We start from the raw sequence: 26713 nt of genomic DNA on the forward strand, positions 1-26713 counted from the left end.
ACATCACCCGCCTCTCTCAGTTCTTTTTTTACTGATGTGTCGTCTGAAGAATATCAGAGCACCTTAAAAATCGCTTAATAAATAAATGTATTATTATCGATCTCCCAGTCATGTGGGCATGTAGAGACACTCAGCAAATAAAGAAGATAAAAACATGTCACTGAAGTCAAACAGCAAAAAGTATTCAAGCTGGACTTGATGTCACTTGATATGTTTCTCGAAGGTTTGCGTAAAGGAAACAGACAATCATTCTCGCTTCAGTCCCAGCCGGCCGTACATTGTTCTCAGGTTTTTTTGGCACAGGATTATTTCCCTGAATTGATCAGTCAGTGGAAAGTTACAACAGTGAAATCAGTCTGATGGCGTTAAGGCTCGTATACACCAGAGACTGGAAGCAGAAATTCACCCCCTGATCCTAACAAGACTTTTTGGGGGGTTTTGTGTTTTCCATTCCGCTAAGAATGTTTTCTCCCATCTTTCATCCTCTGACCTGGAAATAGAGCAGGTTCCTGTCGATGTACACAACCAGCCATATCCTTTATCCTATACATTTTTATAAAGGACCATTACGCCACTTTAATTTTCATCTTACTGATCATTTGGGGCTTTTATGGAAACATTAAACCATTAATAATAATATTAATAATTTAATATCAACTATATTACATTAGGTAGAATATCTGTGGAAACAGGAACGACAGCTGTTTAACCATAGAATGAAAAATATTGTGTATGTAGAATATAAAACCAAATGTTTTTATTTTCATTTTTCTATTTTATGTTTTAAGTGCAACTTGGCTCACGAAGGAAAAATGTGATTAGTATTATTAATCCTAAAATATCCTCAGGGTCAAAAAGATGTCAGATGTAACTGTACTTTTACAAACTAGATACAACTATAGATTTTATTCAGATAATTTACAGCTGTTATCGTTGTTTCCTCGTGTCCAATCGGCTCTTTCAGTTTTCCCTGACACCCAGTGCTGTGTATCTCTGGTCATATGAAACGTGAGGAGCCAAGTCAGCCAAATGGAAACCAGCCAGCAACAACTCGCTGTCTGAGCTTCTTACTATTTTCTATTAATAAAGGGGAAAAAAGCCCCAACTGTCAGTAATCATCTCGATGGTCCACTAAGGAGGAAAAAGATGTAATAAGGCCGTCAAGCTCTGTCTCATGATTTTCTGCAGCTCACTTTTGAGCAAAGCTCTATCAAAAGGGGTTAAATAAAAAAACATGTGGTGCAACACAACTTATAAGATTCAGTTCAGCCAACTACTCCCTGAAAGGCCAGCAGTGTAAGGAAGGATCACTGTTGTCTCATCTTCTAAACATGAATTTGCATAAGGAAATCCACTGAATGTGACATTTTAGTTAAGGTGCTGCTGCGACAAGAAACTATAACAAACAAATGCCACAAGTTCTGTTTTTTACTGCCTGTTAAATCTGCAGCCTGAGATCTGAATGGTTTGACTGCATCTACGTGGAGGAGTCCTCAGTTCGACCGGAGCATGTCCTTCCCCTCCGTCCTCTCACTCACTTCTCTTCTCTGTCTCTGTCTAATAAAGGTCTAAAAATATTCAATAGCCGACAATGATGTCCTCTGTCTGGACGACATCATGCGTTGGTCAGCAGTTGAATACAAATACTGTGTAGAAAGTGAGGCCCTTCCAGAGAGTTATGAGCCAATCAGAGGCCACGCTTCAATCCCCTGAGAGTAAAGGAAGTGTCCTTTGGTCCGTTTCCACGTAACTGAGTCAAAATGGAGGCCATCGATGACGGTGTTACACTCACAGGTAACGATCCTGTAACTGGTCCAGATTTGAATGTTGCAGCTTCACTTCCCTTTTTCAATAATCCTCTATTTAAACAAGTCTTTTTTTTAAAGGCAAAATAATTTAAAGGTCACAGTCAGACGTCAGGAAGCGTTCACGTGAGACGTGTTCGTCATCTGCCTCCATCAGCTAGCTCTGACTTCACACTTCTCACGCAGTCCGGACACATTTCATTGGCTGTTGATGTCCCACTGTCACAATGTGAGCCCCACCCAACAGTCAGAGGTCAAAGGTCACGAGAGCTGGGGTTATGAAAAGCTCTCTCTCTCGTTGCTCTTGGGAACGTAGTCCCAGCTGTGTCTCCTGAACTCCTCCTCCTTCTTGTGCAGGTTCCTCTTAAAGAAACCAGCCTGAGAGACACAGAGACGTTCAGTCACAACATGAAGCCACTACTACGACAGCTGTACTGCAATACACTGCAGTTTACTGTAGACATTATACTGCAGTATACTGGAGTCTAGAAGTACCAGAACATGATATTGTGATATAATTCATTTAATTTGTTATATTTATAGTTATAATGCAGTATCTGTTGTTGAGTACACAGAAGTGATAAGTCTCATATATCAGCATGGTTGATATTGTCAGTATTATTGTACATGACGATAAGAAAAGTTAAATTGCAGTACACGCCAAACATCTTATGTATATTCACTTAGAAAATAAATCACAAATATATATTTACCTTCCACAGACACCAGATGAGAGCAGCCAGTATCATCAGACCCAAAACTAAACTGACCACGATGATGAAGACCTTCACTGTCGTCGTGGGTTTCTGGGTAAAAAGAGCTTCAACCACCACCTAGAAATGTACAACACACAATATACCAACAATAAATTATTATTAGAATACACAGCAGAGTGTAGTGGGATTACTTTGTTAACATTCAACCACCACAACTGTATATTCATAATAATTTGTGCTAGTATATTGTACTAGAGCAGAGTACTTAGTTAATGTTACTGACCCCGGGCAGTGGGTCAGTTTTTGTTGTAGAGTACAGAAATTGAAATTTAGTTCCAGGATGAAACTTTGATGACGATGATGATGATGATGATGATGATGATGATGATGATGATGATGACGATGATGATGATGATGATGATGATGAAGTGCGAACACACAGATGAACTTGTGCTGTTCTGTGCCGTTAAACCTTTGTTTTGATTGATCTGAGGCTGTGATTGGCTGCAGGGTGTCCTACCTGTACTGCAGGTTTCTGGATGAGGATGGTGTGAGGATCTTCTCTGGGAGATGACATCATCGCTGTGCTTTCCAACCTCATGATACCATGACGACCCTGAGACATAACATGTCACAATAAGATAAAACTGTATTGATGCTTTAATTGAGCTTTTGATATCATGTTCCTGTTTGATTGGTGTTCCTCCCTATTCTATTTCAGGGTGTGTGTGTGTGTGTGTGTGTGTGTGTGTGTGTGTGTGTGTGTGTGTGTGTGTGTGTGTGTGTGTGTGTGTGTGTGTGTGTGTGTGTGTGTGTGTGTGTGTGTGTGTGTGTTACCGGAGCTTGCAGCAGCACAGCAGGGTTCAGTCTTGTCTCCAGTTGGATTGTGGCATCTCTTCCTGCCTCCAGGTTACCAAGACGACACACCAGTCGCTCACACAGCTCATCACCACGGCCACAAAACTGCACACACACATAGGATGTATCACCATAACGATGGTGCAGATATTATTGCAACATTTTTTCTTGTAAAATATTAATCTAAAATTACTAGAAACTAAATTTATTTTCAGTTCCACCCCTAACTTCCCCTTGCTGCAACGGCATTTAGAGCGCTCTGATTGGCCGTTCCTTCCAGCAATGATTGCTGGAAGGATGACCTTTCATGAACCAGGCAAACACAGCATGATGTAATTCTGAGAATATTCTATGAGGATGTGTGTGTGTGTGTGTGTGTGTGTGTGTGTGTGTGTGTGTGTGTGTGTGTGTGTGTGTGTGTGTGTGTGTGTGTGTGTGTGTGTGTGTGTGTGTACCAGTCTGCGGGTGGAGATGGAGGAGAAGAAGAAGATGAGTTGTTTGATGAAAGAAGCTTGAGGAACGTCACAGTCCTCGATGACTGAAACAGTCGTGTCACTGATGGAACACACGCCATGAGACGACTGTAGAGACAGAGAAGTCATACAAACAAATTAATATTACACACACTGTTGTACCACGAATGTTTACTATTATTTCTACTGTACTTATACAGCTACTTCTACCACCTCTCCTATCATTACTAACACTGCTACTGTGACCAAATCAGCAACCACCATGGCTGCATGTTTAAGCCAATGTAATATCTCCCCAAATACTTCTGAAACTAAAAGTTCCTGGAAGTATTTTATTTTGGGATTTAGCCGCTGATTCAAATGTTCCCTTTTTTAGTTTTTACCTCTTTTATCGACACAAAGCTTTTGTACAACACTGTTAGTTTCCAGACATTTAACATTTAAAATCTTTGCCTCCTTTTGTTAAGTGTAAAGAAAGACAACATGTTCATAACATAAGAGAGGGGCTGAAAAAAGCATCAATGGTGAAGCCTGACATCTGCTGGTGAAGCAGGTACAGAAACATCCATCTACTGTTGATTCTCACTGTCGGTTGGTCTTAAAAAGTTGGTCACTAGATGCTGCTGCAAAAGAAACTCTGATTCTTTGCAGGTGAATTGTAAAATCTCCAGTTTCTCTTTTAGATTTCAGGTCTAAGTTGATCAATTTACTTCTCTGAGTGGAGGCTCTCAAAATAATCATTAAATGAAGATGAAATGGCGGCAAGTGGTGAACACAAACACCAGCATTTGAAATGATTCAGGAACCAATGAGTAACTACACAGATACCCCTAACAGATGTTATACTGTCTGTGATATCTCTGCTTCTTCTACCATTCCTGCTGCTGCTGACGGTTCTGTCACTGCACGTACCTGCCAGTCGATCACCTGCAGCAGTCTGTGTCGGTACGGTGTGAGAATCTTCGGTAACGCAATCTCAACCACGGTATCTATTGACCTGCTGGGTCCAGAGTTTAAAACCTGCAGAAACAGAATAACACATACCAGAAGAGATCAGGAAATATGTTGTTGCCACAGACACTGTGACTTAGCTACAACTTCAGCCTATGGGGTCGATATTTGTTTACATTTTGGCCAAATTAGCAGTAAAAGCAATTATATGACTATATAAATATAATCAAATTATATAACTATTTGCACAGATGAATGTACTATTGTTGACTTAATTTTATACTGAATAAAACTTAAATAAGATATTAAGAAGTCCTGGAGATATGATGAATGTCTTTTTTACAAGTAGATTTATGAACGTTTATTAGTGATGGACAGTGGAAATATTTTTATCTTCTAAGTTTAAGTAACAACGAATCTAAAAATATGTGTTTATGTTGAGTTCAGAATTCACTTTTACACACATATGAAGAAACCCCAGAACCATACCTTGTATGTGTAGTTGAATGTTTCAGCGTAGCAGTCGACTGGAGTCAAGTCTTCATCTCCAAACACAAAAGATGTGGGAGTCACAAAGCTGCAAACAGACAGTTAAACAGAAATGCATTAGAACAGGAGTGTCAGCCTTTCCAGCATGTCCCACAATCTACTTAATAGGTACTTTTATCAGAGAGCAAATTCTGATTGTTTCTGATTACACAAAAGAAAAGTACTGAATTATTTTTGCCAAGTTTGGTGGAGGGCCAGGGGAGAATCCATTCAGTTTTGGTGCTGATCTGGTTTCAGCGTCAGATCCAGGAGTTTGTGAGTTTGTCAGTTTTTACAGAAATAATGTCTGAGGTAGAACTACTACTACTTTTAGATTTGTGTCTAGATGCCCCACAATATGAAGATTATTATTTACAGTTCATTTTGTAATAGTAATGTGAGCCGACTCACCCGTGGATGTTGATGTTGACTCCATATTTAAGAGGAAGGAGGAGGCTGAGGGAGTTGTCATGGAGATACTCCGCCCTCTCATAGTTATCACTGAAGAGAAAACGTTAAAAAACAAACGATCAATGATCTTTAACTAATGGATTGAATCATTTTTCTCTGCCTTATTCTAACAAACTAAATGTGACTTAAATAAATAATCGGTATGTGTGAGTGTGTCTGTACCTGCTGGTGTTGACATGGATGTCGATATCACCGGACGTGCTGTTCTGGTTCACGTCCAACAGGAAGTTGATATTTAGCTACAAGAAACAGGACGTCAGTGACTGAACTCAGAAAAAACAGAGACAAAGGACACAGCAAATATCTTCTGCAGAAACAAAAGCTGAAGAACTGGAACAGATTAGCCATAAATAGCGAGACTATGTTTAAGTGCAGCTTCACACAGAAGTTAGCAGGGCTGTAGGTGCTCTGTGATTGGCTGAGACTAACCTGGCTTTGTGCTGGGAGCAGGAGGCTGGTGACGCTGCAGTCGACCAGCACCATTGTACTGTTGATTTCCTGTGTGACATCACAGCTGACCAGGTTGTCCTGCTGCACACACACATACACACAGGCAGTTATTTAAGGTATTCATTCATTAGTCATTTGTGTTGCTATAAGTTATTATACAAAGATTTAAAAGAAATCAAAGACCGTTTTTGATTAGAATTAGTCAGGTGAGTTTTGATAGGATAGTTAGTCCTGTATCACAAACACTAATTTGCCACATTTCCCCCCCATCTTTACCGCCCCCTAGTGGCTGGCTACGGTAAAGATCACAAACTCTACATCCTCTGTAATAGCACATGGGACGTGGACCGAACTAAAAAGTCAGAATACACCTTAAACAAATGTTTCTCAAAGATGGTTTGTCTCATCTTAGGTTGTTCTCATCACACTGATGTATGTTCAAGTGTTCATGTTTCAGCTAAGTTTGGTTTTAATGGTTTATTTGATTTGTATGCTAAAACAGGCTGAAATGTCATGATTGACAGCTGAGACTGACTCACGATTGGTCGAGCGCATGTTTCAGCAGGACCTCGATAATGTGGATCACTATCGCACAGACTCCGAAAGCAAAAATGGCAGCGTTCGTATCCAAGATATATTAGTGTCATTTTTATGCAATGGAGGGATGTGGGGATGCATCATCCATCTTTATTTACAGTCTATGGTACAGATTAGAGCAACATAGTAAATTTAAAGTTTTAACAATCTGGATGACGAGGGGCTCGCTTAGATAACAAGTCAATGTACAATACTTTTTTCAGTATACAGTAATTTTATCTGGACACAGGGTCTGGCTTTCCGACCCTGGATTCAAACTACCTTCTCATGCACAAGGGATTCCCAGAAAACAGTTCAGCATTTAATCCAGCATAGTTCTATCTGATTGATATCAACATCTTTGTTTATTGTCGACTCTCCAACAGAGCTCCCTGTCAGAGCTGCATTACCGAACTGCTGATGCTGAACAAATATTTCAAACTGCTGCTGCTTCACATTAAAAAGCATTCAACTGCAGAAACACAACGTGGCTTTTATTGTGAAACATAGACTGGGGCAGAAAATACACTAAAGTATAAAAACAACGTGTTTATCAGTGAATTTCGCAGTGACTGCATTTAAAATAATTTATCATTGGTGGTTATTTATATATATATATGTATCAGTGGATGCGTTTTTCATATGTCAGTTTCCTTAAACTGCCCAATCATCACAAGGTAAACTCACGTTCTGCAGAACTTTAATGTAGTGGATGTTGTTTGGGAAATACAGCATCAGTCGTGGCAGGAAGGCGTCGTCTCCAGAGTTCACCATCGAGGTTTTCAACATGATGGTCTGTCCAGAGCCGAGAGCGAAGTACTGCTGCTGACTGAGGACACACAACATCACTGACGTTACAGTCACAACCAATGAACATGAAGCTGCTCACGACTTACGACAAAAACCAGGGCTGAGATATAGAAACAACTTTACTATATAGAAGTTTCCATTATAAGAAAAAGTGATGTTTAACAGAAAAAAAGGTTTGTTTCTATATATTTGGTTTTATTTATGTTTTCTCTTTATTTATATTAATAATAAAAAATTACGGTTTTGTCATAAGGGTTTGATAACAACATCTTAGGTCTTAGCCAATTTTTTAAAATGTATATATCAGCCGAGCTCTGGCGATCACATCCCAGGATCAGAGACGTCAGTGGTCTGGAATATTTGCAACCAGTCATATGGGAGTGTTTTGAGAGAGCCCAGTAACAGCCTGGTCCAGCTCAGGCCGAGATAAAAGCATCGCTGCAGACTGATGTTCTAAATTAGTCAGCAGCTAAATAGCATCATGTGTTAGCCTGCGTGAGAGAAATAACCTAAACGTTGTGTGTTATTTTCAGAGAAGCTTGCCTTCCGTTATCACAATTTGAGACAAAAGTCATCATAACTATGAATTGTGTGCGACTTCTGTCCTAACTAGGTTAAAAAAAATACAATACAGCTCCTGTTTCCTCCCCTATTTCATTGTGCTGTGTGTGTTGTGTGCATGGTTGTTTTCTTACTGGGGCAGCACTAGTACGGCCGACAGCTGCATGTTGGTCGAACAGTTCACCAGAGAACAGGAACGAGCAAACTGAGTCTGACAGAGAGAAAGACGCAAAGAGTTAATCGATTCAATGTCATCAATAATAATCATCATTCTAATAATAACATTACACACGACTCCTCTGACCCCTGACCTCGGTCTCACAGCTGATTAACAATGTCCTGATGACTCTAGCTGTACATTCCTACACTCATCCTGCTCTGTGTTTGTGAGTCAGTGGGACGTGACATGGACACAGGATAAGTAGACTAATGACGGTTAATGTGCTCCAGCTGTAAACCCATCTGGATTAGCAGGAAGGCCTTATCATTGTGTGTGGAAGAGCGGACTTCATATTGGATGCTTCCTTTCCTTGGAAAAAAAAAGTTCTCTCTGGAAATGAACAGACAGGTTTCACAGTGTTGTCACATTATTCTCAGTTTAAAGGGAGTTGTTCAGGTCGGAGAGCCTCTATGTCCTGTTAGTTAATCGTGGAAATCATCTATAAACAATGATTCAAGAGAATTTTTCATTTTTCTTATACGATTTTTTAGTTGTTACGCTAACCAGGACTGGATGGTGTTAGCACTGGTTAGTAACTGGTTGGTGATGGTGTTCTGGTTGGTGTTAGTACTGGTTAGTACCTGGTTGGTGATAGTGTTCTGGTTGGGGTTAGCACTGCTCAGTTCCTGGTTGGTGATAGTGTTCTGGTTGGTGTTAGTACTGGTTAGTACCTGGTTGGTGATAGTGTTCTGGTTGGGGTTAGCACTGCTCAGTTCCTGGTTGGTGATAGTGTTCTGGTTGGTGTTAGTACTGGTTAGTACCTGGTTGGTGATGGTGTTCTGGTTGGGGTTAGCACTGCTCAGTTCCTGGTTGGTGATAGTGTTCTGGTTGGTGTTAGTACTGGTTAGTACCTGGTTGGTGATAGTGTTCTGGTTGGGGTTAGCACTGCTCAGTTCCTGGTTGGTGATAGTGTTCTGGTTGGTGTTAGTACTGCTCAGTACCTGGTTGGTGATAGTGTTCTGGATGGTGTTAGTACTGCTCAGTACCTGGTTGGTGATAGTGTTCTGGATGGTGTTAGTACTGCTCAGTTCCTGGTTGGTGATAGTGTTCTGGTTGGTGTTAGTACTGGTTGGTACCTGGTTGGTGATAGTGTTCTGGATGGTGTTAGTACTGCTCAGTTCCTGGTTGGTGATAGTGTTCTGGTTGGGGTTAGCACTGCTCAGTTCCTGGTTGGTGATAGTGTTCTGGTTGGTGTTAGTACTGGTTAGTACCTGGTTGGTGATGGTGTTCTGGTTGGTGTTAGTACTGGTTAGTACCTGGTTGGTGATGGTGTTATGGTTGGTGTTAGTACTGGTTAGTACCTGGTTGGTGATGGTGTTCTGGTTGGTGTTAGCACTGGTTATTACCTGGTTGGTGATGGTGTTCTGGTTGGTGTTAGTACTGGTTAGTACCTGGTTGGTGATGGTGTTCTGGTTGGTGTTAGTACTGGTTAGTACCTGGTTGGTGATGGTGTTATGGTTGGGGTTAGCACTGGTTATTACCTGGTTGGTGATGGTGTTCTGGTGTCCTGTGCCCTGCTGCAGGATGGGTTTTAACGGAGGGAAGGTTCTGGAGGAGGCTTTGTGGGTGCTTGTTTCTCTGAGACCATAAGAAACTTCGAACTGGACCGGAGTGAAAATGTCCCTCACGTCTTTCTGTAGGAGAAAGAAAAGGTAAACGTTGTCATCAGTCACTCACATGCTTTTAAGCCAATATTGCAGTTAAGTTTTTTGCATGTGTGTGTGTTACCCTTTGGAATGCCACGTGTGTTGTACACGTAAGCTGGCCGTGTCGGGCTTTCACATGACCCCTAGTGCTGTTGGACGACCCGTTACCATGGAAATCGAAACGATGAGGGAAGGATGGTTTATGGAGGAGGTCAGAGGTCAAATTATACTGAAGATCTGAAAAGGGGAGAAGAACAATATGAAGTAGGTAAATCAAATACCCTCCTCTCTAGTGATTATCCGGTCACGCACTTAGCAGATATGTCTAAACACAACAGATGCGCCAAGCTGTGGATTCCTCCACCTGTTGAAGTCGTGTACAGTAAAATATACTCTTTATTTCCAGAATTTGATGGTGTTATTTTTTTACCCTTTCTAAACAATACCTAAAATATGACAACACCAGTTGATGGTATTCACTTAGAAATTAGATAAATAACCCATTGTTTTGAATTAATACTAAGAATTGTAGGTCAATTGAGTTCAACCTTCAATATTCAGTCTCACACACTCATTTTACCTATGGCTCCTCTGAAATGTCGGGACCAGACACTGAAGCAGACGGTGACATTGAAGCAGACAGTTGGAGTGTTGTGTTCTCTGCACAGCGCCACCTGCTGGTCAATCTGCTCAGGCAGAGTCAGAGACGCCTTCACCTGAATCACTGGACGGGTCCTACAGCAAAAAGGACACGTTCAGAGAAATGATAATGGCATATTGTGACTGGACGGAAATTCAATCTGTTGAATTTTCTTATACGGATTGAAAACAGTAGATGAATTTATATGATATCAATCTTATTAAAAGCATAAAACATTGATATTCTGCTTCTTCCAAACCAGCTAAAATAAGAACGTGTTCTCCCTGTAAACCTCCATTAAGACATAATTACACTTTTAGGTCTTGTGAGGCCTTACCTGAGAACCACAGCTGCGTCCGAGAGGAATGCACCGACCGCCACATCTGCACAGAGAGAGTTTAACCTGGGTTAATGCAGAGATACAAGGCAAATGTTGGGACACAGGAAGTGATTGTAGTGACAGTGAGGTTTACCCTGGTAGCCATTATCATCGATGTCAATGCCAGAGCTGAGCGACTGGCCGAACATCCTGAGGTCGCGACCCAGGGTGGATCCAGTAATTCTCTGACGATATACACATACAGAGTTGTGGAAATTACAGTGCAAATAAGTACCTTTACTCAAGTATTTCCATTTCATAGTACTTTATGTTTCTACTCCAATATGTTTCTGAGGGAATTGACTACATATTTTACTTCACTATGTTCATTTAAAAACTGCATATAAAACATGTAAAGAATTTACAATGTAAAAAAGAAATATATAATTTAGCTTGATTACTAAGTGACCGATTATAAAAAATAATTAACAACTATTTTGATCACAGAATAATCATTTAAATATTTTTTCCTGTCAAAAAAGAATAGTTTCAGCTTCTCAGATATGATGATTTATGATTATTCCTCTTCTTGAATTACAGTAAGACCTACAATAAACTATAATATTACCTACTGTTACTGCTATTATTGTCACATACAAATCTTCTGTATTGCTGTTAGCGCTTGTACCTGAGATGGAGTTGGTGAGATTCCCTCCTTTCTGCCATTATAGATGTAGACAGCTCCTTTCAGGTCGTCTTCATGTGGGGCACCGATTGCCACATCTACACACACACACACACACATACAAGTTAATATTATTGTCGTCATGACCATGACATCAACCTAACCTTGACCTTTCACCTAAAAGTTGATTTCCTTCCTTCCAGGGGGTCATTAGTTTATGTTACTTTTCAGACTTGAAACTTAGATTAATCACAGTCAATGTTTTTCCACCTTCCTTTATATTTTGTATAATGTTGTAAAAGCACTTGGCCATAACGTTTTACTTTTTGGCTCATGAACAAATAAACAGGATGAAATGTGCTAATTAGTGATCGGTATGACTTTATGGCAAATCCTCCAAATGTAGGCCTAAGGGGGTAAAGTGTGTGCTGCGTCTGCCTTTGGACCTAAAACATCCACATTTCTAAAACAGTTGGAAAATGTTCAGCAGGATGAAAGTGGTCAGAGTATGGGAAAACAGCAGAATGGTCCTTTAATGTTTAACCTGAGTCTTTTGAAGATGTGAAGTCCTGAAAGTAAATGGTTTTTTTTACAAACAGCAAGCTACCGGAACACACACACACACACACACACACACACACACACACACACACACACACACACACACACACACACACACACACACACACACACACACACACACACACACACGTCTTTTATCTAACTGTGGCAGATTAGAAGGCAGGTTCAGGGTCCAGTTAAAGAGCAGCAAGAGTTTGTCATTACAGTTTTTAATGAACTTAATAACACACTCCACCCCTCACAGCACACCACACACACACACACACCACAGATGGTGAGGGGTCTGTTTGTGTGTGAGGGTGTTGTGTTCGAGTCATGTCTCTTAATTATCACCAAGTGGCAGCTACCGTTGGTGTTGGGTGGGTTGTGCTCCCTTAAAATACACAACCAGTTTATAGAGCAGGAGAAACAGTCATAGTATCATAGTATATATATTGTATTTATATTTACTTTCAGCAGTAATAGTCGCACAAATAGTGGTAGTAGCAAGAGTAGTATTTACAGCATTGTTAGCAGTATAAACAGTAATGGTATTAGCAGTGTAATTATCAAAAGTCATATTAATATTATTAATTTTAATGGTGTAACCAAAATAAAAGCTGATAGGTCAGGGCATGCAGGTGTGGTTATTACCATGGTAACCATCGTCATCCAGGTCTCCAAGGTCAGCGATGGTCTCTCCAAACCGAGCGGCATAGGCATCACTGCCAGTCAGCTGAAACTCCGCCTCCAACATATTCGCCTAAGAGCAGGTCAGTGATTACGAAATAGTTTAGTGCTGCAGCCGACTGTTTATTATTTTCATGGAGGATAAATAATCATATTATTCTGTCACTTAATCAATTATTTATCTATAAACTCAATTTATTAACATGTGTGACAAAGAAAAGCATCAAATCCTCATAGTTCAGAAGCTGGAACAGGAAAATGTTTTTGGCATTTTTGCTAAAACAATAGAAACGGTACAGGTACACTGAGTATTGTACACAAATAGTACAGTATCTTCAAATGGAATGTATATGTGTTTCTGTGTGTGTGTGAGTTTGTTTGTGTGTGTGTGTGTGTGTGTGTGTGTGTGTGTGTGTGTGTGTGTGTGTGTGTGTGTGTGTGTGTGTGTGTGTGTGTGTGTGTGTGTGTGTGTGTGTGTGTGTGTGTGTGTGTGTGCATGCGTGCGTGTGCTCACCTGCCCCTGGTTTATGTACACGTGCACTCGTCCCTCCTCCCTGGCGGCCCCAGTTGCCAAGGGAGCGCCGACCAACAGATCTGACAAACCATCAGCGTTCAGATCCACCGCACACAAACTGGAGCCAAAGTATGATCCCAGCTACACACACAAAGACACACAAGGTAAGTACAAAGTCATCTACTGTTTGAATGGAGGATGCTAAGTGGCTACTTACCTCTTTTCCAGACACGTTAGAGATGACCCGCAGCAAACTGTTGTCTACGGTGAGGATGAAGACCTGCAACCCAACAACACACACACACACACTAGTAAAAACAGACTTAGCGTACAGTCAGTAAACAGATGTGCAGGTAAACAGCTCCTACCTTTCCTCTCTGGTTATATTGCGGAGCTCCACCCACCACCTCCAGTGTAGCAGGACTCAGGAAGTGACCAGCTCCAACAGCGTAACCTGCAGAACACAGTGTCCAAATTTAGACTTCATCAGTGGTGGAAAGTAACTAAGTACTCAAGTACTGACATTTCAAAGTACTTTATTTGATTATTACCTTTCTATGATGCTTTCTACTTCGAATCCACTACAGTTCAGATTGCTTGGGACTTGAATTCTTTGACACTAACACATTACTAGTTACTTTTCAGATTAAGAGTTTACATATAAAATGCCCCCATTGAGAAAGATTAAAACTGTATTTTTTCAGTATTATTGACTTGTGTTGTGTGGGTAACTGGGTGCTTGGTTAAAGTTTTGGTTTAATGTGTAGTTGTTATTGTTATGACTGAGGTAAGTTGCCAGGAAATGAATGGAGGTATGTGCAATGTGGGTGTGTGTGTGTCTGTGGGTATCAGAGAAAGTCACACTATTCTGAGACTGATTGCAGTGTTTCTATATCAGCAGTTATAACAAAGTACAAACAGTACATCACACCTCTCCGCTCAGCTTCCTGTTCATCAACCTGCCTCTTTACATCAGGTTTTGAGGGTCTGTGCACAATTTCAGTTCAATTTAAAACCTATTAAGACCTTTTAATAACACATACAATTAAATTTGCTATCCCCTTTAAAATACAATGAAAACCAGAAGAGATAACAAAGTCTCTAATAATTCATTATTTTCAAGTTGTTTTTAAGTGCTTCTCAGGGGTATATTTCAATAATTCCTACGATATAATTGATTAAATGAACGTGAGCTGGACCTGTATACGCAGCAGAGTATGGATAGATGGATTAACATATTAAAATGATTAAATTATTTAATTAAATTAAAATTTCACCATTTGCTCATGACACATTGACTGTTCTAGCTCCACATCATCCAAGCAAAAAAAAAAAAAGAACTCGTTAAGCTTCAGCGACATTAATCCCTGAGATGTTTTTCAATATGAGGCTGCAATAATCATGGGGAGCGGAGCCGTATGCGATCGCAGTAATTAAAGTCATGCTGGCAGAGTGCAAATGGTTTTTCACAGCACAGCGTGTCAGAGTAAAAGACATTTACATTGATGAGATCTACATTTAAGCAGCTTACTGCGGCTATGTCCTCTTTACTATTCATCCCTGTGGAAAACAAATGGTGCTGAATATAACAATACTTGTTAATCTAGCACAACACTATTTGATCACAAAGGCAAACACATTCACTTAAGTGATTTTAACGTGAAGCATAACCAGAAGTTTGGTTTGCATTTGCTGTCACTTTCTGACATGACGGAGAAGCCAAAGCATCTTGATCGACCCCTGGTGGCTGGCTGCAGTATAGGTCATAAAAGCTTTCTTCTCCATGTTAGCAGATTGGACATGGACCAAACTAAAGAGTCCTAAAACTAAAAAGATAACTGATAACGCCTCCTCGTTGATTTTAATTAAGCCCCTGGGCTACAGCATAACAGCAAACTGGAAATAAACAACAGTCCCTGCCACAGTTTATGCTTCTGCATGAACTGAAAAAAAACGTTGGGCTTAATAGAAGAGGCAGAAAAATCCTAAACGCATCCTTCAGTAAAATCCGATTTTATAACTTTATCAATGACTCACCAGAGAGAATTAGTGGTAAGTGACTCTTGTGCATGCGTTGGTCACTATGAGTCTTGAACGCAAAATAAGTTCTAAAAAATGCCAATGATGCAGAATATGAGATGAGATTCTTTGATAGCACTAAACTTTTCTAATCATCGTTGATTTCCAATTGTAGTATTTCTTCCTCTTGTGCACCAAGTGACAAATATCATGTCACACAGATACAGTGGTACAGTAAATCAATAGTATATAGTAGGAGATGTGTTATCTACCCAGGTAGCTTCCGAAGCTGACTGTTCCAGCTTCATCATCGAGGTACACTGACATCCCTCGACTGGACGTGTTGAAGACCAGAACTGAACCCGTCCAATAAGACGTCCCTGGAGCCCCCATGATGATCAGATCCTGAGCGACAGAGGCAGATTTCAGAGTTCTGTGATGTAAAGTACCACATAGTTCTATTTAAGCTCTATTATCTAAAAAATCTTTCTATGTGACACATCTGTAAACATCACACTCTCATAGTCTCTGTTAGATTTGTTGCTAAATTGAAGTAGGGAGTCATTTTAACACACAGAAAACTGTCAGGTCTTGTTCTCTTTTCTAAAATGGACAATTCATTTCTACATGTCAAGAGCATTAAGGGGAACAAGGACTCCAGCTTTTAAAAAACTTCTTGTACATGACAGTGACGGACCATCTTCAGTCTGCTGGTGGAAACAGTGAAGACAAACAGGATTTTAAAATAACGTGTTGACTGTGTGTTGCTGACCTCTGTCAGGAAATTCGAGATACCAGCCTGACATGACCCGTAATCCTCCCCGAACTTCCTCTGGTGGTCTGCAACAGACAGAGACGCAGGCAAACAGACATGTTGGGAGGTGAAGGTTAACAAACATATATGAAGATAAAAAACGAACGATTTCCTCCTGCAGCTGAACAAATGCTGCTGTGTTCGCACACACAGGAAAGCAGTAAGTACAAGAAATTATGCCAAAATTTAAAACGTGAGAATGTCGTCACTTTCAACAAAATGGCTTTGCAGTGGGTAGAGACCCAAAACAGAGGTAAGACTAATAGAGAATTTCCCTGGTAGATTAGAATGGAAGAAAACTGTAATTTATCATCTCTCCTGTAGTATGATGTACAAGGAAATATGTGACATGACATATAAATCTGTCTTGTGTTAACAATAATAACAATAATATATGTAGGCCATGTACCAAGCCTTTCAAAAACTAATATATGCGTTAAATTCCCCAAAATATTCTGAAATTGGGAGAACCACAACCACATCCTTTCAGAAATCATCTGGAAACAACCGAACAAGCCAGTAACACTTGACGTGTGTGTACCTCTGTAGCAGGGGATCATGGGCTGACCATGTCTCAGGTCGCTGCCATAGCGATAACACACTCCGTTTGGCAGCTTGTTGTTCTGACTGTCCTTCTTTGAGTAGAAGACGTTCTTCCAGCGGTGACCACACGCCTAAACACACACACACACACACACAGGATGCGACACACAAACAGCATGTGACATGGGCTCATTAGTGTCAGTAACACAATCACAAGTTAGCAGAAGTGTTGTTATTCCCATGACACTGTGACAGAATCTGTGAACATCACCAGGCCTGTTGTGTGTTTATTTTAGTCCTGCAGTAAAATCTTTCACTCTGAGATGATTTGTGAGAAAACAGTTGACGCTGTAATAAAAGTGTTTTCGCAGTCACTAAGTTAAAAGTTCCTTTCAGTCATGGAAGTCTTTAACATCGCCTTGGAGGCATCAGCAGCAAAAAGGCTCAAAAGAGGATGACAGTGTTATAAATCTGCAATGTATTAATAGGAAGGAGGAGCAGTTCTTGGTTCTCTCACAGGCTGTCACACTGATATATTTACAAAATTCCTCTTCGGGTCCTGTGAAAGGGGCTATATAAATGCAAGGCATTATTATTGTTATTATGAATCATTCTGATACAGCAAATATTTTGCATCGTTTTCCATTTTTCATACCAAAGTATAACCATTTTTGGACTGATTTGTGGAAACAGCGTCCAAGCCTCAGGCCTCCGGTGTCTCCCTTTGCAGTGGTTTACTGTCATGTTACTTTCAGTGTTACTAACATTGTTTTCTCCTCAGTGAAACACGTCAGGAGCCTGTAGGGGCCACACATGTTGATGCAAGATGTTGTTTTCCCTTATTTAACAAGGATACATAGTGTTGGTAATAGACTGTTAGCGGTTAAAACAGTTCCAATCACTGCTCCTGATTCATACATAAGAATGTACACAAAAATGCAAAGTTAAATCCCCTAAAATTCAATCAGCCTCATCAAAGTACAAACATTAAATAGCCTTTATTAATTATTAACTTTTGTGCCTTTCTAATTGAATGATCAGTACATGTTTGTCATGTTTTTAATCACGTGGCCTCTCTGATGAAGGATTTTTAACTTCTGCCCCTTGATAAAACTATGTGCTTTGTCATATTTAGGATTTTATAATAACTAAATAATTAGTTTCTATCACAGCAGATTAAACTAAAACTGATGGCAACTTTGACCAAATCACTGAACAAGTCAAGATAAACTGGTGATATATTGTAATTATTTAATGTAAATTCATAATAACTTCTATTTGATATTAATAGAGAAATTTATGACATAGTTCTTAAGAAGGAGATGAAAGATAAACATTTACTGTCTTTCTGTGTATTAACCTTGTGGTGCTGAAGCCTTCAAACGGTGGTGATGAGATTCAGTTAATGACAGTTCATTGTCATTCAAGGAGGTGTGTGTGTGTGTGTGTGTGTGTGTGTGTGTGTGTGTGTGTGTGTGTGTGCGCGTGTGTGTGTGTGTGTGTGTGTGTGTGTGTGTGTGTGTGTGTGTGTGTGTGTGTGTGCGTGTGTGTGTGTGTGAGAGGCAGAAGGTGTGTGAGTTACCAGGATGTGTCCTCCATTGTCTCCGGGTTGTCTGGACAGACTGACTCCCAGCCACTGGTGATCACTTTCTGCTTCACACGTCTTCCCACATTTCGACACATCTGCACACACGAGTTAAAGAGCGCATGTTAAACCTCAACAAGTTGAAAAAACATAATGGAATATGACTGATTACTGTTTGTTTCATGGATTCATTTTAATTTCAGATGCGATGATAAGTCTACCACTGTTTTCTCAGAGGTCACCTGCTTCACGTATGTCATGATTTATTTGCTATATTTTTGTTACCTCCACCACGGACCTGGTTTTGTTTGTTTGTTGTTTGTTTGGAAACAAGCGGACATTAAAACAACTGAACAGATTTGCACAAAACTTGGTGGAAGGATGTGCTATGGGTCAGGAAAGAACCAAGTAAATTTTGGGGGTGGATCCAGGACATGACATGTGCAAGGTAAACAGCTGAAAGGCAGCAATCATGTTAGAGGTGTTTTGGCTCCATTCAAATTAATGATGGTGAAGAACTTAAGTCGGTGTGAATGGAGCCATAGTCTTTTAGATGCAAGTTAAAAGGTTTTAACAACTTAGACAGAAACACACCGGCATGCATGTGTTGGCAGTGCTGCGTCTCTGCAGTGATGTTGCAGCGGAAAATGGCTCCTGGAGATTGAACCGTCGGATTGGAGGATGAGTTTGCTACTGGAGCTCCAACCACTAACCTGAGAGAGAGAGAGAAAGAGAGAAAGAGAGAAAGAGAGAGAGAAAGAGAGAGAGAGAGAGTTACACTGTGTCTGTTCAGTGTCTAAATGGCATCTGTGTGTGAAGCATCAAAGAGCTTCTGTCACTGAAAAGAACTGGGTAATTAGCATGCACACACACACACACACACACACACACACACACACACACACACACACACACACACACACACACACACACACACACACACACACACACACACACACACATAATGACGTGTCCTTAGATAATTAAATTAAGATTTATAGTTCCCTACAGCTCTATGAGGGCAGGAGTCATTCATTTAGATGGTCATAGTTCAAGACTGAGGAGATTCATCATCCATATCATGAAAACCCATAATGCTTTGAAATGTAGTTTAGCCATGTGTGTGTTATTTTCTAAGATGGCGACAGGAGCAATAATTGGTCATTTCCATCGCTGAGGTCATCATGCCCAGACTTCCAGATGTTTAATAAAACATAACCCCACACATATTCATTCAAGTTGAAAAAAGCAACATGGCTGTTTAACTTTATGGAAAACCATCACCTGCCAACGAATCAACAGAAGATCAATAGCAGATCAAAAAAGGATAAATAGTAGATCGATAGATGATCATGATACAATACAAGATCAATAGAGGATGAACAGCAGAATAATTGTAAATCGATATAGGGAAAACCATGTACAATAAAAGATCCGTAGCAGAACACCAAAGGATCTATAGTAGATCAATAGAAGATCAATAGAGCATCGATCACAGATCAATATCAGATGAAAAGCATAGAAACTGACCATTTGTGAGTTTTGTGGCGATGCAGCAGGACTGAGTATCCAAACATGGAGGAGGAGGGACCACTGAACTCCAAACTGTGCTCCTGATCCAGACTGTATCCTGCAGCAGGACAGACCAGCACCAGGAACTGGACCAGGACCTGAACCAGGACCAGGAACAGGCTGCAGCGCGCACACACACCGACAGCGGAGGGATACATGATGGAGGACAAACTGCAGGGACACCAGACAGACACCAATTAGAAATTTACATTCATACAACAATCATTTCCATCTCTACAAACTCATGTTGTTCAAACCCACCTACTTTATATAAACCTCCAGTGGAGATCTTACAGTTTACAAATACACACAACCAGGACGGATTTGGGGTCAGGTGGAATTTACAAAATATCTAGAATGTTATTTGTATGAGTATAAATACTCTATAAAGTATTTCATTCAGTGTAAAAGAGCAGAAACAAGACAAGGCAGTTTTATACAGATGTAACAATTTGTAAATTAGTATAGGACTCATAGATTAAAACCGTTGGACACAGAGTTATTGACATTTATTTCAACAGTTATACGTAAAGACTGATGTTATCTGTATCTCACCTGTATTTGAACATGCTGTCAGCAGCCAGTTAGCTTAACAAACAGCGAGCATGTCTCAGTCCAAACACAATACTTCTTAAGTGCTAAATTATTAACTGTTAGTTTTATTAATGTATTGTTATGAAATTTGTTTGAGGTTTCTGCTCAGTTAAATTTTCTCTGAACTATTTTTAGAATCACTTTGGGCTTGAAAGGTAATACAAAGTGAGTTATGGTTGTTATCATCATGAGAGTGAAAGAGTTCAAGGATAAAGGTTTAGCAAAAGATCGACATGGTCTCTTTAAACTACTTTATTTAAATTAGTGAAACTAACATTTTAACATTTAACCAAACTAATATCAAGCACATTATTCAAAAATCAAAAAACGGAATCCTAACTTGTAGACTAATTCATCTACAGGCTGAGCCACACTTACAAATATCTTAAACTTCCAACATTGCTTTTCATTACAAACTAATTTTGTTTAGTCTATGTAACATGGTAAACGGTGGGAAATTGCACGTTTAAAGCAGTAAGTAGGATGATGATGAAGCCACAGAAGGAACATGTATAATCACTGTGAAGACGCTGTAGATCTCGGGAATCTTGGGACTAACTCCACTGCGTCAAAATAAGGTTCCCTCACGCTCACAATGAGTTAACTCAATGTTTTGTCTTGTTTGACTAAAAGTTTAAAAGAATAACCAACTATTCAACTCACAAAAAATATATGACAAATACTATTTTTGCTTAAAAATATACTTTAACTGACATGAAATCAGACAGTTTCAGCTAGAGGGGCCCACTGACAGCATCAAATCTTTCCAGGGCCCCCTTGCTTTTAGCTACGGCCCTGTTTAAAAAAAAAGATCATTACAGCATTTTAACTAGTGAAAGTCTGATGACATGAAGTAAAGTGTTTATGATGAAATACGATTTATTTGAAATAATCAATAAATGGTTCTGTCTCGAAGTTACACTGACGATCTAACTTTAAAAATAACTTTTACGAAAGGGTGAAGAGGAGTATATATAATATTTGTAGTGTTTCTATGACTGAAAACTTTTCATCCACAAACTTGGACAAACAGGGAGTTGACGGTACCGTTCACAGCGCAGATATCCCGGGTCAAACGGTGGATCCGGATCGGTACTGAGCAGATGTGGAGTCAGCACCGGGCCGACATGACGGAGAGAGCGGAGGTTTGTCTCAGAAGTGTCCGGTGACTCCTCTCCTCTCCCGGCGAGTTAAAACCTCCTGTTGATCCTCGCGCCGTTAACCTTCCACACGCGCGTGGAGCTCCGGTTTATCTTCCAGCACGAGTCCCGCGACGCACGAGGATCCGGTGACCGACACACAGAGAAGTGATGAAACTAAAAGTGACAAATTAAATTAAATATAAAACACTGAGGAGAAAAGTGAGAGAAACTGAACTTCAGGATGAAGTCAATGAAACTCACAAGAGAGCGCGCGGAGATCCTCCCTCCCTGTGACTGTGTGTGTGTGTGTGTGTGTGTGTGTGTGTGTGCGTGCGTGCGTGTGTCATGGACCTTAGGGGACATCTAAACCAGTTAATTGTGGTCAGTGTTTCCGGTAACTTTTGTTTCAGTGGTTTACTGAAACAAAAGTTAGGTTTGAGAAAACCTTATGCAAAACCAACAAACCCCATAAGTCTGCAGGAAATGAGTGTGTGTGTAATGTCCCCAGATGTAACGTATGACAACGTGTGTGTGTGAGTGTGTGCACGCGCGTAACGGTGTTTCCTCTCCACCCTCGCAGTGCACGCGGCTCAGGGTGTTTCCTCCTCCTCAGTTATCACTACAGTGTGAATGAAGTCCGTTGCTCTAATCTTATTTTAATGTCTGAAAGCTGGAACACACAAATACACATCAACTGCTCTCAGCAGCACTTTGTTAGAAACATCACAATCCTCAGTTCATTAAGATGTTTGAAATATTCCTCAAATAGTCCTCCATGTTGACATTAAAGTTGCAGTGTTTAGAATTTAGTGACATAAAGTGGTGAAGGTGCACGTTGCAGCTGAACACCCCTCACCTCACCCTCCCCTTCCAAACATGAAAGAGAACCTGTGGTAACTTTCACTTTTCATATAAACTCAAAGGCTGTTTAGTTTGTCGAGTCTGGGCTACTACAAGAAACATGGCGGCCTCCATAGAGAGGACCCCCCCTGATGTAAATATAAAGTATTTCAATATAAAGGCCCCATTCTAGGGTAAATAAAACAACAATTTGTATGATTTAGATGAAACACACTAGTGAAAACATCACTAGGATTATTTTACATTGAATTTTCTGTCAATAGATCCCTTTCACCTAAATCTTACACAATGGGCCTTTAATGCATCACATAGTTTCTGTGGATTTGTTAGCTCCATGTTCTAAAGCTGCTCGTCTACTTCTATACCACATCAAATCAATCAGATTTGATTTATGTAGCCCATAATCACGAGTTACAATTTGCCTCATACGGTTTAACAAGGTGCAACATCCTCTGTTCTTAACCCTCGACTGGAGCGAGGGAAGAACTACCATAAAAACAGTTCCACTAGAAGTAAAGAGGAATGTAGAGAGACGCAAGTGAGAGGGATTCTTATCCCAGGATGGATGGAAGTGGAGTAGAAGTCACGGGTAAGCGCATCAACAAAATAACAACATTTACAACATTCATGAGTAAAGAAGGTGCTAACATAAATATTGAGGTGTATGCACGTTTAAAGATGAAGAGAGCAGCCACAACAAATTGGCATGTTAGTGGTATTGCCAGTAATAGTCACATATATGTGAGTAGGCGTATGGTTTATCGCACATCACAAAGGTTTTATACTGGATTCAAATCTAGTGACTGTGGACGTCATTGTAGTAAAGCAAACTCATCTTCATTAAACCATTTTCTACCAACTTATCATGGTAGAAGAATCCATTACGTTTTATTCTTATGTACAAAACAGATTTTTGACTTGCCTGTACAATCATCCCGTGTGTATATAAACAAAATACTCAGCATTTTATTTTATTTCTTTATTCTCTTGTCTACCTCATTCTGACCTGCCTGCTGCTGTAACAAGTGAATTTCCCTGGTGTGTGGATCAATAAAGCTTTATCTTACCTTATCTTATCTTATCTTATTAGAAGATGGTGAATTGAATCCATACAGTGATGCAAATGGTCAGCAACAAGGCAAAGAGGCTTTGGTATTAAAATGACGGTTTATTTGTATTAATGGGTCCAGACAGACCTGAGCAGACCTACCCGGTGTGCAGGGTCTGACCTCTGACCTCTCCAAACAACAAGACAGTTTCATCCAGGCAACTGTCCATCAGTAGATGTTTTTTATTTGTTGTTGTTAATCATTCTGAGGAATCTCTCTGGAGACTGTTTTTGGAGAAAATCCTAAAGATCAGCAATTGTAAAAATCCTAAAACCCGCCATCAGACTGATCTTGATACATTCATGTTAAACTCAAACTCAAGTTGTTACTTCATAACATTATGCATGACAAGTTTCTAAAAACAACAGTAATTTTATACTGTTCTAATATTTAAAACTGAAAACAGGATAAGAACGTGGTATCACTCTCAAAGAGTACGGATAAAAAAATGACTTTTCTAATGCTGCTGCTGTTAACACCATATCTGCTATCAACAGAAAATAAACTGGAAAATCTGCAATTCCACCAATAAAAACAATATACAGTATTGTAAATGTGCCATTCTTATACTATTAAGATTATATTTTTAAGCAAATGTGTCTGCTTTAGTAAAAAATACTTAATCATTACTTCATTAAAAGATCTAGGGACTAGGACACAAGCTTTTTGGTCTTCTTTATATGTGTTGAAAGTATAATTCAAGTACTTCCAGTTTTCTGTGACCACTAACGGTCTGCTCAGCTGAAGCCACACTTGTCACACACTGACAGTAAAAAGTATAATTCAGCCTGTGCTCAGATTAAAATGAGTTTGTCATGAATCAGCAAAACACAAAACAAACAAAATGCAAAGTCATCATGCAAATCTATGCACTTCAAACTTGGGATGAACTACAGAGGATCTTAAAACGTGCATGTCTCATCCCACGTGTAAACTGTTAACTGAGTAAGATCTGTTAATGTCTTTTAGAGACTTTAGATTTGCTTTTATTATATCGGGCAACACAGATTGTATGTATATGTAATTTTTCGTTTGGCTTTGTTTCTTTTCATCTGCTGTCCTCAGATGTCTCCTGCAAGAGAGATATTGATCTCAATAAGACTACATAATTAAATAAAGGTTGTACAAAAAACTGGCAGTAGCATTTAGCTCCAGGCGCCTCTTTAACCACTCTCACACATGCACTGGTGCTGTTTGTTACTTGTGTTATTCTCTTTGTTACCAGAGAAACAAAATAAAAGCTCAACAGTTGGATGAGATCAGACATGATTACAGAAAGATATGCAGATACATACAGTATTCTATTGTCATGTCAGATTTACCATACTGGTCTTTAGTTAATCAACTGATTCATCCTGCTGTTCTCTGAAAATATTCACTAAAATAAATTCCAGAGAAAAATAACTTATTGTGATTCAAACTTGTGACTCATGACTTTAAGCAGTTTGAAGTATGAAGTCAGTCATGTACAGCTGGTGTTAACTGTGTTTAGTTAAAAATCGGGGGAAGAATATTTGTCCTGAAAGAGTCACTTAGGAACTTTAACCGCTCTGTGATTATTTCCAGATCTTCAGCCAGTAAATAAACCAGAAAGACACAAAGAAAAGAAAAGATGCAGAAAACGTCTTTTAGATTCCGAACACTCTTGAACAAATAATTTTATAAAGGAATAAACCAAACTTTCTCTAACTTCAAAGTTTGTCCACTTTGGCAAAGAAAGCTCTTCCTATCTCGGATCTCTATTTGTCAGTGTCTAACCACTACATCAGCCTATCAGTGCGATTTTATCCAAACTGATAAAAATAGCTCCAGACAGAAAGACAGTTGAGGAGCAGACTGTTTGGTTAAATGCTGGACAGGAACTCTGCACTACACTGTTTGTTGGTATTTCCTGTCCCTGCAGTTATTATCCTGGAATTTGACCAGCTACTGTTCCCACCCTCCCACTCACTCCGAGTGTCCTTATATTGTATAAAAGACAACATGGTAAGAAGCAGAGACGTGTTTCCTCTCTGAGTGGGTTGTACAGAACACCTGTAGATCCATTTGTCTTTTACATCATGTCTACAAGGTCCCGCTCGCTTCAGAGCAACAACATGATAAGATTAATATGTTTCCCATCAAGCAGACGATTGGCTTGTTGAGATGTGTGTCATGCAACCCCCACGTTTAGCATTACAGACTTTTCTATTCAGGATTCTTATTCTATAACTTCTTAAGCTAGACATACATGGTTCGGTTTGAGCTCATCGCAAGTTGGAAAGCTTCATAATCATTGACATCTGCTAACATCAACTGGTGTTAGGCATTCATTAGTGCGGTAGAACATGCAAGCGATATTCTTCATCTTCATCGTCCTATGTTCTAGGGACTAGGACACAAGCTTTTTAGTCTTCTTGATATGTGTTGAAAGTATAATTCCAGTACTTCCAGAGACAGCGTTTAGTTTAAAAGGGCGTAGAGGAAATGTTGTTGAGGAAATTACTGCTATACAAGGCAGTAGCCAGTCGATTTCTGTGAACTCTGTTTTTTTCTCACTGTACTTGTGCAACATTGACAGGAAACATAGAAGCAAGGCTGGTCTGTTTAACATTTCCTCCTATCACAACAGTTTTTTGACACACAGAATATGGGACACATAGTAAAGGCAGCACGATTTTCTCTTGTTTGCATCATAAAGAAAGCAAGCTTCGACTTCTTTTTTGGCAATAACCAGACCCATCTGGAAGGGCTGTCGCTTTCCACTGCAGACGATTTACATGAGCACTGATTTCGTGTTCCTATCACAAGAAATTAGCAAGTTGCAGCGCAGCCACCTTCGCAGCTAGCTCGTTAGCTCCGCCTGCATTGAATCCTGGAATAGGTTCTACTGTGCAAGTGTAGTTTGAAATGGGGTCAGCTGAGCATGCTAATGATCCAGTCTTTACACCTCTGGTTTTTGAGAGACAAAAAACAAGACACAACCCTGAAACTGTATCCTGAACTACTCCTAGGTCAGGT

The 26713-nt window shown here is 39.9% G+C and overlaps 1 protein-coding gene across 4 annotated transcripts; it reads right to left on the bottom strand.

The window, feature by feature from the left end:
- Positions 1-30: 30 nt before the first annotated feature.
- itga4 (integrin alpha 4) lies at positions 31-22102 on the bottom strand. 4 transcript variants are annotated; one of them, XM_034573858.1, is made up of 30 exons: positions 22005-22102; positions 21649-21917; positions 19966-20178; positions 19030-19148; positions 18433-18533; positions 16849-16981; positions 16266-16333; positions 15766-15898; positions 13843-13928; positions 13692-13754; positions 13475-13615; positions 12925-13033; positions 11713-11807; positions 11179-11269; positions 11043-11088; positions 10646-10800; positions 10148-10302; positions 9901-10053; positions 8334-8410; positions 7516-7657; positions 6232-6333; positions 5965-6041; positions 5743-5832; positions 5293-5380; positions 4765-4872; positions 3835-3960; positions 3359-3484; positions 3042-3137; positions 2519-2638; positions 1882-2183 (listed from the first exon to the last, which is right to left on the bottom strand). In XM_034573858.1, the coding sequence occupies exons 3-30, from the start codon at positions 20163-20165 to the stop codon at positions 2082-2084; spliced, it is 3102 nt and encodes a 1033-aa protein (XP_034429749.1). In that variant the 5' UTR covers positions 20166-20178; positions 21649-21917; positions 22005-22102; the 3' UTR covers positions 1882-2081. The 4 variants fall into 4 exon arrangements, with proteins under 4 accessions (XP_034429748.1, XP_034429749.1, XP_034429750.1 ...); XM_034573857.1 differs by lacking the exon at positions 22005-22102 and having other exon boundaries at positions 31-2183; positions 21649-21977; XM_034573859.1 differs by lacking the exon at positions 22005-22102 and having other exon boundaries at positions 21633-21977.
- Between the last annotated feature and the right edge of the window lie 4611 nt (positions 22103-26713).

Source organism: Hippoglossus hippoglossus, chromosome 21 (assembly GCF_009819705.1).
Source record: "Hippoglossus hippoglossus isolate fHipHip1 chromosome 21, fHipHip1.pri, whole genome shotgun sequence".
NCBI lineage: Eukaryota > Metazoa > Chordata > Actinopteri > Pleuronectiformes > Pleuronectidae > Hippoglossus > Hippoglossus hippoglossus.

Excerpts from the sequence above, each read along its gene's own strand:
- itga4 (XM_034573857.1), bottom strand. The coding sequence starts at position 20,165 with ATGTATCCCTCCGCTGTCGGTGTGTGTGCGCGCTGCAGCCTGTTCCTG. Across the intron at positions 19,149-19,965 it reads CGCCACAAAACTCACAAATG|GTTAGTGGTTGGAGCTCCAG; the intron begins GTCAGTTTCTAT and ends TCTCTCTCTCAG. Across the intron at positions 13,034-13,474 it reads TGTACATAAACCAGGGGCAG|GCGAATATGTTGGAGGCGGA; the intron begins GTGAGCACACGC and ends ACCTGCTCTTAG.